Source organism: Austrofundulus limnaeus, unplaced genomic scaffold, assembly GCF_001266775.1.
Source record: "Austrofundulus limnaeus strain Quisiro unplaced genomic scaffold, Austrofundulus_limnaeus-1.0 Scaffold18, whole genome shotgun sequence".
Taxonomy (NCBI): domain Eukaryota; kingdom Metazoa; phylum Chordata; class Actinopteri; order Cyprinodontiformes; family Rivulidae; genus Austrofundulus; species Austrofundulus limnaeus.
This window is the reverse complement of record NW_013952420.1, coordinates 196,866-207,251: the sequence shown is the minus strand read 5'-3', so window position 1 is coordinate 207,251 and position 10,386 is coordinate 196,866. Positions and strand designations below refer to the sequence as shown.

The 10,386-nt window shown below is 40.1% G+C and overlaps 1 protein-coding gene across 1 annotated transcript in view; it reads left to right on the top strand.

Moving 5' to 3' along the window:
- Positions 1 to 10,386, top strand: part of adam19a (ADAM metallopeptidase domain 19a) — a gene marked incomplete in the record, with an annotated part of 346,817 nt that overhangs the window by 243,703 nt on the left and 92,728 nt on the right. The window contains 2 exon segments of the mRNA XM_014003343.1: positions 3,539 to 3,610; positions 3,951 to 4,117. Of these exon segments, the coding sequence (XP_013858797.1) occupies positions 3,539 to 3,610; positions 3,951 to 4,117 (239 nt within the window).

The following is a 10,386-nucleotide window of genomic DNA, read 5'->3' as shown; positions in this document are numbered from 1 at the left end:
GTTATGAATCCACCTGTTTTTATTGGCATCAGTCTTTTTCATGATGTTCTTTCTGATCCCGACAGCAGTGAAAGCTCCAGTTTTTATTCAGTGCATTCAGAGGAGCCTAAAGATCAGGATCAGTCAGTCACAGCTTCCAACCTTTTCTTGGTGCAGAGATTTGTCTGTATTGTCAAAATGTTTTCATTACTTTTCAGGACTGATAACATCTTCAATTTCTTATTATTTTGAAGTCTCCACAGCTAACCTAAGGGTACCCGAAGAGTAAATGTGTTGATGATTCAGTACAGATGTATTGGTGGGTACAGTAAACTGATCATGAATACTTCAGCCTTTGGTGATGTCTGAGCAACCAAACATTTTATTAAAGTGCAGATTACTAACAGCCTTGACAAAAAAGAAGCAGACAACGATAACTTTCTACACCAAAAAAAGCATGGTTGGGTCAGAATTAGCCTGGCCCTTGCCTTCCTACGCAGCTCTACTCAATTCTAGTTTCCCTTCACTGCTCCGTCTGGGACTTCTCCCATTGAGATGGATTTCGCATGCAGATTTTTAGCCGGGCCAARCAGAGAASAGAACMTCAATTTTCTGKGCAGTGTCTGCTTGTAGTTTATTTTACCTGGGCCAATCAGAGAACAGAAGGAGGAGTTTGGAATGACCAGTGATGCCAACTTAGCGACTTTGTCACTAGATCTAGTGACATTTTAGACCACTTTAGCGACTTTTCCCCCCAAAAAGTCGCTAGATTTGTCAGACAAATCTAGCCCCGGTGTTTTTAGAGACTTTTAGGAGCTTTGGTGACAACATTTTCCAAGCACGTTTTTCCTTTCCTCCTCTGTTCCTCCGCAAGCAACGAGCGCGGAGGTGAGCCCCTCCCCCTTCCTAAAGCTGTCCGACTCACTGAAGCCTGCAGCACCCCTAACCCTGCCCCCAGCCTCGGCTGAAGTCAACTGAGAGGAGAGACAGCTGCAAATGAATCACGTATGCGCAAATCTGTCACTGCTTCTATGTGGTTTACAAAGCAGGATGTAATATTTATTGTAATGTTTTTTTTCTCTGGTACTGTCTCTGTAAACTAAATCTCTGGACCCAGCTGTTTTTGACTGACAGATCAGTCACTTCAGTTCACCTCTTCCTCCCTGTGTCTCGTGACATCAAACTGTCTGCAGATTAAATTTAAGATTCCCTCAAATTTAATTTATGTGGATCTAAGCATTGAACTCATAAAATTGTTTTTATTTCATTAAGTTTAATTGCAGTTCTAAACATATTTAGTGTTTTTATTCACTTTTTTCTCTTCATAATCTCTCCTATAGCTCAGATCACAATTATTTGCAAACATCCAACTATGCAAATTAAGTGATGACGTCATCTAGCAACTTCTAGTGACTTTTAGGACAGCCAATAGGGACTTTTCTTGCTCAGGGGTTGGCAACACTGTGAATGACATCGATGTTCTGCGCAGTCTGCTAGTTATTTTAGCATATGGTAGTGGAGGAAGTGAATGAAGCCAGTCTGTGTTGATAAGACTTCCAAATWAAATTAAATTTGTCTGACAAAGTAGCAGCTCTCATTTACAYCCGWCTCGTTAGGTTCGGTACTTTTCTCCTCTCAGTAGGGTTGTTTACAGCGCACYCGATTTCCAGTTAGCTTCTTAGCTTAGCCTCCTTCCCAGCGACAACACACATGCTTCAGCAAAGGCCACGCCTCCTGCAAGAAACGATTCTCTATGCAGCAAGCCCAGACCCTTGTATGAAGCAAAGTGAAGGACAGGGTCTGATTTAAACCAGGCTAGGTCAGAATATTATGTAGAAGAAAAAGGCAAGCAGTTACTGTATATCATCTAAGTAATATGGCAAGACAGTTGTATATTTATTCAATATACCCTAGGTTTTTATTCACACTAACAGCTCATTGAGTCTTTTGATGTGTTTCACATTTTATTCATTTAGTTTATTTATTTTACTGTTTTCAAAGTTATTTAGTTATTTTTATATTTCACATTGGATAAAAAAATTAATAATTGTGACTTTATTTTATACAGAATTTAGACGTTCCTACATTATTGTAAATGATCTGCTACTTTTGACCATCCCTTCTAACAAGGATTTTTTTTGTTTGTTTGTTTCTGCTTCTTGAGGAGTTATAGTCTATAAAAAAATAGCATTTATTTTGTTTTTTGTTGTACCAAACTTTAACACTCATAATTCATACTTACCAAATCATAATGTAGGCGTACGTTACACCCCTAATTTTTAAAGTGGCAATATTATGTGTTTCTCAGGCATACARTTAAATACTATACCATAATAAAGTATCTTCTCACCGTTAGCTGTTATTAAAATGCTGTTTTTATGTTTAACTAGAAAATAAACGTCTTCACATCACTTCCTCTTCTAAACGCCTTGAAATTGGCCTCTGTCTCTTTAAGAACAACCTTCTGCTTCTGTCCCACCCATTTCAGTGCAGGGGGGGGGGGTGCTATGATGCAGTGTACTTGCCATCTGAAAATACATTTCCTCAAAGGTGTTTTGAATCTGAAAAGGGCTTCACTGAGTGAGAACTAATGTTGAGAGCTGCAGACAGCTTCAGTTGCACTTTCAGTTTCACCAGTTGTTTGCTTTGTTGCTGCTGAGAGCCTGCAGGAGTCATGGGCAGGGTGAGTGGGGTGTGGAGGTGTGCTCCGTGATGAGGAAGCTCAGCTTGCAGACACAGCCCAGAGGCGGAGATGGTCACAAAAGGCGTTTCTAGTCCCAACCTGTCGTTTTTGCTCCCCTGCCTGCTGCCTTGGGACAATACAGGATTTCTCACACATGCATGAATGAATCAGAGCAAGGCTTTGGGCATGTTTTTTATGAGAGTGTAACATGATATAAAACTCAAAAAATGTTGATTTTACATGAAATAGCTCCTTTAAAAACTTGGCACAAAAAGTAAGCATTTGGTAGAAGCATTTGGTAGATTATTTCTTCATCCATCCATCCATCCATCCATCCATCCATCCATCCATGCATCCATGCATCCATCCATATCTTCCAATTATTTATGGTTGGGTAGCTTCTTAGAAATAAATCTTACACTGGGCACTAGATTGGCAGCACCTGTGTGGACCAGAAGTTCAAAACATGTATCAATAGCAACAACAAAAAATCTGTTCATGTTAGCAACCCACATACTGCTCATCCACTAGTGCATGTTCCTTACAAATGTGGTGCCATTTAAAAGGGAAATTAACAGGCTCTCCAACAATATTGCTAAGAAGCATTGTTACAACAAAGAAATAATTTACCAAACACTAATTTACTTACTTTTTGTGCTAAGTTTATATCTTTACAGATAAACATAAAGACAAAGAGGCAGACAGAAAATAATGGATGGGAGTTGTTGGATTCTGTAACATTTGGTCTGGGTCAGAGGTGGGACTCCAGGTCCAGATGAGTTCCAATATTGATTTGTATGGGTCATAAATCTGTGCAGAAAACTGACTGCTGTCCTCCACAGTCATCTCAATAAATTTCTCCCTCTCCTCCTTCAGTTTAAACGACAGAATAAAGACTATGAGAAGACCAAGACAAGGATAATGGAAATTGCCAATTATGTGGACAAGGTAAGGTTGATAAGCTGCCCTGCTGCTGTCTGTTGTTATCCAAACACCTGCTTCTTATATGCTAATAGATTTTGTTACATTGTCCTGAGATTTTTAATGTCACCTGTGGCATCTATCTGTGTCACATGGAACTGCAAAATGAGGACAAATATTTGCTGTTTTATGTGGTCTTGTCAGGATTAAATCAACAGTTTCTCTCACCAACCTTTTAGAGGAGACGAAGGAGAAACATCTTGTGTGACCAGACTGTATTATAGGAGCTGAAAACCAGACCATAAACTGACCTGTGATTGAGTGTGCACTGGCACATATTTGTTGTTGATTTCATGTCTCCATTTAGTTCTACAGGGCTTTGAACATCCGCGTGCCTCTGATTGGTCTGGAGGTTTGGACCGATAGAGACCAGTGTATCATCACCGAGGAGCCAAACGCCACTCTGTGGTCTTTCCTCCAGTGGAGACAGAAGCTGAAGTCACGGAAAAAACACGACAATGCTCAGCTGCTCACGTAAGAAGCATACAGTCACTCTTAAACCACACCAGCCAAAAATCAACAGATCTCAGGAGGACAATGTCTGATGTTCTGTAAAAATCTCAGTTCATGTGCACCTTTCTATAAAAATGTTTGCATGTTCTCCTCCCAGGTTTTCTGTAGCTGCTGATTATACATACTGTACTGTAGCACCACAGCCAAAGGAGGGCTATAGCTCTTACAAGAGTGGTGCAAACTCAGATGTGGCCTTTTTGTGTGGAGTGAGCATGTTCTCTCCGTTTACATGTGGGTTTCCTTTGGTACTCAAGTTTTCTCTCACACACCAAAAACATGCATGTTAGATTAACTGTTGACTCTAGTGAGAAAGAGGGTAAGTGGTTATCTGTTTCCCTCATCATCATCTCCGTGATGGACTGGAGAACTGTCCTGGTGTTGGTGTACCCCACCTCTTTCCATTTAACTACAAGACAATGGCTTAATGTTTCAGGAATTTCATGAGATCTAAATTATCCATACAGGCAAACATACATACATACTCTTCTTGTATTGTTGTACTGTTTTTGTAGTGTTTTAGTGTCCAGCCCCTGCAGAAAAGTTAACTATAACTGCTCATAGTTTTCTCTGAGATTTTTAAATGATAGCAGGAAGAGAGAGGCTCCAAAATCCCAGGTTTAGCTCAGCTTGTGCTTTTTCAGGTGTTACACAGAAGATTTTCATGGGAAATTAAAAAGCATTGAAGGTCATTAAATAGATTGATTTAAAATCAAGATTTTAAACAGCATTAAAAAGCAATCAATTTAAACCTGTCACACTAAATATTTTTCATTTGCCTTGACAAAAACCAAGATGAGTGATTTTGGAAACCCCTCTGTCTAACACATTTATCGGTATGATTGATGAACTTTACACATGGAACCACTTTAATAATTTTTTTGTGGTTGGTTGTGATGATTGCAGGATGCACATGGGTCAATAGAAAACAAGAAGCAGAGACAAAATGTGTAATTTTAAACTCCAGCTAAAGGGACTAGAAAACAAGAAAATGGTGACCTGGCTGCAGCTCAACAGTCAGGAAGGTGCAAGATTTTTACTGTGTTTGATAAAAAGAAGAACCAAACAGTACAACTTGTGAAAAGTAGTGGTTTCTCAATATCAATATCAGTATCAGCATTTTTACAAGTACTTCTCTTCTTTCTAAATGCCCCGATACCCTAAATTGATTCCAATTTTTTGTGAACTCCATCAGACTCTAGTGTGAATTTTTTGTCAACGAGGTGACCAGCATGCACAGACGTGACTTCACATTCAGTGCTGTTTAAGTAAACCTGTGGATGCTACATGTTAGCATGTCAATTTCTACTGGAGGGTTCCTCCTATTAAAAGGAAGTTTTTCCTCTCCGTTGTTGCCAATGTGCTGCTTAGGATAGGAGGCTGTGGCAAAGTGAAGATTCAACACAATCTGCTGGCTTCTTTAGATTTATTGTTTTTTTGTGTACAGCGTACAGATTCTGAACTCCCATGCACCCTCCAGGACCCTGCTGAGGGTGTAGAGCTGGTCCAGTGTTTCACGACCGGGATGAAAACCACACTGCTCTTCCTGAATCTGAGTTTTGACTATCTGACAGACCCTCCTCTCCAGAACCCCTAAAGAGACCTTACCAGGGAGGCTCAGAAGTGTGATCCCCCTATAGTTGGAACACATTCTGTGGTCCCCCTTTTTAAATAGGGGGACCACCACCCCGGTCTGCCAATCCAGGGGAACTGCCCCCAATGTCCACACAATGTTGTAGAGTCACATCAACCAACACAACCCCACAAAATCCAGAGCCTTAAGGAACTCCAGGCAAATCTCATACACCTGTGGCGCCTTGCCACCGAGGAGCTTTTTAACCAGTTCAGTGACCTCAGCACCAGCGATTGGAAAGCCCAACCCAGGGTCCCCAGGCTCTGCTTCCTCATTGGAAGATGTGTGGATTTGTGGGATTGTATCCAAAGTATTCTGCCCACCGACCCACAACGTCCCGTGTTGAGGTCAGCAGCACACCATCCAGACCATAAACAGTGTTGGTGGCGAACCACTTTCACCTCCTGAGATGCCGGATGGTAGACCAGAATCACCTCAAGTCATTCTCCGTGGCCTCTCCGAACTCCTCCCACACTCATGTTTTTTGCCTCAGCGACCACACGAGCTGCAATCCACTTGGACTGCCGGTACCCATCAGCTGCTTCCAGAGTCCCACAGGCCAAAAGACACAATAGGACTCCTTCTTCAGCCTGACAGCATCCCTCACCGCTGGTGTCCACCAGCCGGTTCGAGGGTTGCTGCCGTGACAGGCACCGACAACCTTGTGGCCACAGTAAGCCGCCTCAACACTGGAGGCATTGAACATGGCCTACTCAATGTCCCCTACCTTCCTTTGAACGTGTTCAAAGTTCTTCCAGAGACGTTCCCAGCAGACCCTCACTATACTTTTGAGCCTGCCAGGTCTGACTGGCATCCTCCCACCGTCAGAGCCAACTCACCACCAGGTAGTGGTCAGTTGACAGTTCTGCCCCTCTCTTCACCCAAGTGTCCGACATGTAGCCACAGATCAGATGAAACAACAACAAAGTTGATCATCAAACTCAATAATTCTGCATTCATTTTGTGCAATTTAAAGTGTAGATTTTTGCTCAGATTTGTCTGTTGTCTACAAAAATATATACAACATACATACAGTCCCCTCCAGAAGTATTGGAACAGCAAGTCAAATTCCCTTGTTTATGTTGTGCACTGAAGACTGGGTTTAAGATGAAAGGATGAGGATGAGACAAGAGTTCTGAATGTCAGCTTTTATCTCGTACTAACACGTAGATGTGTTAAACAACTCAGAACATACCACCCTTTGTTTGAACCTGCCTGTRTCTCAAGTGAACAAAACTATTGAAACATGACCAAGATTTGTTTCTATTAAAGTAATTGAAAGGTCAAAGAGTAGATAAATAAATAAACTTCTTATAATTCGAAGCACACAAGCTCATCTGTCAAGCATGTAGGTCAAGTCATTTCTTCAGTGTGCATGGCTTCTTCTGGCACAGGCTAATTAATATTTAATGATAATGCCACTTATAGTAGCAGCAGAATAAGCTTTGAAGTGCAAAAAATTGCAGAAAAACTAAAATTATGAAATGTTGTTTCTTAATCATATTTTGATCTAAAACCCAAATGCATTCAGTGAACAACAAAACAAAGGAGTCTTGTTGTTCCAGTTATTTTTAGGTGGACTGTTCATAAATGGTGGTGTTCCATGTCTCTTTTGGTTTTACGATGCTCTGTTTTGAGTGTTTGATTTGGGATAAAAAACAAGTGAACTAAAGCACATGYCTTAGTCTTCTGTAAAACAAACAAATAATGTGAAGTAGTTTAGGCATTCATTGTCAATGATGTCAACAAGAGCTTTAAAATGTAACTCGACTTGTAAAGTTTGTGTTCACTGTCGAAGGATTTAAGACTGACGATGAGAGCTTACCTATCTTCACCTGTCAGCAGGGGAGTAACTTTGTGCTAAAAGTTGGTGGGGACGAACTGTGGGGGACGGAGTCTGACACACCCACAGTTGTGCGACCAGGTTTTTCTGTTGTTGCTAAGAATAAAACCTAAACATAAATATGACTGCCATATGCTGTCTACTAAGGCTGTGTATTGGCAAGAATTTGGCAATATGATACATATCATGACAGAGAGGTCACGATATGATATATCCCGATATATTTCGATACTGTGAGCAAGGTGATTTATTGCGATATATTGCGAATTTTTTGTCCAAAGATTCTATTAAATAAAAACCTCTTACTGGAAAAAAAAAGAAAAACCAAATTTCATTGCCTCAGAAAATTTTAATATTACATAGACATACTTTTGATACAATTAACAGTGTTCTGCTTTGTATGTATTTGATTTTATTTGCTTCATATTTATTTCATCCATGTTTTCAATTATTAGACTAAATTTGCCAATAAATAGTTTGAAAATGTATTTTTTGCAGCTTTTAGTTTTTAATATTAATTTACAATATGGTCACCCAACACTTAACAATAGCCTTTATATTGTCATAAATTTCAGTAAACAGATGATATGAAGCTGCTGCACACAGAGTTTCTSGGATCAGCTGACCTGCATCCAGAACATGATTTGCATAATTGTGGGTCGAACAGCAGGGCAGGTCCTGAAAATAAACAGTAAATAAATAGAGAAGCTAAACAACACAGTTAAACCGTTTTTGAAGCGAACACAGCTTAAAGTATATGGACTTTGATGCGATCATCAGCTGGACATCATTGAGAGCAACAGATAGTTTTATGTCATGGGGGGAGTGCCGAGCTCGAGACACTAGACGCATGCGCTAAATGCATGCCTGCCTGCCTGCCTTCCGTAACGTTGGAAAAAAGAGTACACAAGACACTTAATTTGGCTTAAAATACAGACATTACGACAAATAAGTAACTATTRGTWAACTTACCTCAGCTTAGAAGGRAGAGGGTMTCGGTCTTTTCRGCTCAGATTCAGCTATCGGAGCATGAAGCTAATGTTTACTCACAACGCTAATGCTACCCTTACTCTCTGACGTTCAAGGGGTAGAGGATCCAAATGGCTGGCTCACTGCTGCCAACTAATGGTCAGAGTCTAAACTACAACATAAAAATGAATGTCTGGAAGGAAAGTCGACATTTTAAACCTTAATTAAAAATTGATACAGGGCTTTAGAATATCGATACAGTATTGGGAAATGAAATATCACAATATTTCAGTGTATCGATATTTTTTCACACCCCTACTGTCTACACTTGAAAACACAATAGTTACAAAAAGGGGTAGACTGGTACAATAATCCAGGCAGTGAATTTGATACCATCTCAGGCCACCACCACCTGATTAACACAAACCACCAAGATTCAACATGTAATAAGTGTGTGCTCAATTTAACTGTCTGCACTTGTCACTAACTTAATACCTAATGTTTCTGTTGTGATGCAATAATACTCAAACCATTTTAACTGAGATTATGTTCACCTTCATTCAGCCATGTACTGTATCAGTCTTTTAAACTCACTTAGAATACAGTTTGATAATCAGCCATAGTTTCATACAGAGACACACAGGTAGAACTCTACAGGTTTGTTGGTTTATCCTCTCGCATAAGAAGTCTTATAATGTATGTAACACTAGAAGTCCCAGAGAAGGGTCATTTAATATTTCTACCTTTGGAACCCAGAGAGGGATCGATTGAGCTCATGGATTTTAGCTCACATTCTATATCAGCTGTGAACAGGTGCTTTTGTTTTGAAAATAAGCAATCGGAGGGCTATTTGTTGCCTTTTGTTGTTCATATGGCTGCAGCCAATCCAGACACACCCACCACGCCTGAAAAGTTCAAAAGTGTACAAAAGGGGGATTTGTAGCATATATCAAATCTGTCAGAATTGACTTGGAGCACAAAAGTGTGCAAAGGGGGGATTTGTAACATTATATCAAATCAGTCAGAATTGACTAGGAACACAAAAGTGCGCAAAGGGGGGATTTGTAGCATAAATCAAATCAGTCAGAGGAGGAAAACTGGGTGTGTAATGTGTTAGATGTGAAGCAGCTACATCTACTTACAAACATCTTTCTTTGTTGTAAAAACAAAATGTATATACTGCTTGTGTATGCTGTTTTTGTAAATATTGTAAATAAAACTTGCTGTCAAGTCCTGTTTATGTGTCTTGATTCCCCCAGCCATGTCTGCAGAGTTTGGGCCAAGGGGGGATATATAGGTGCAGAGTTTTGTGAAGGAGTGGGGAAATTTAGGTGCAGAGTTTTTGGGCTGCAGACATTGCTGAGGGAGTCAAGAGACATAAACAGGAATTAGCAGCAAGTTTTATTTACAATATTTACAAAGTAGATGTGGCTACAGTGTAGTTTGCCATCATCAGTGTGTGACAATGAGTGTGAATGGGTGAATGTCTGCTAGTGTAAAGCTCTTTGGGGTRTGGAGGGTCTTGAAAAGCGCTCTATAAGTTCAGTCCATTTACCATTTAGCATTTAGCTTCATCTGTAGAAAGTTCTAAGTTCAAATCAGTGTCTGAATCATCTATTTCATCAAAAGCTAGTTCCTCTCCTCCATCGGACTCCCAGTCACTAGCCTCGCACAGACGACCTACCCACGTCATCATTTACCCAGAATGCTTTGTATGTAAATAAAATGGTCCCATCCGTGTAATATATTTTTAAAACTTTTAGTTTAAAAATTATAAAAAACTAAACA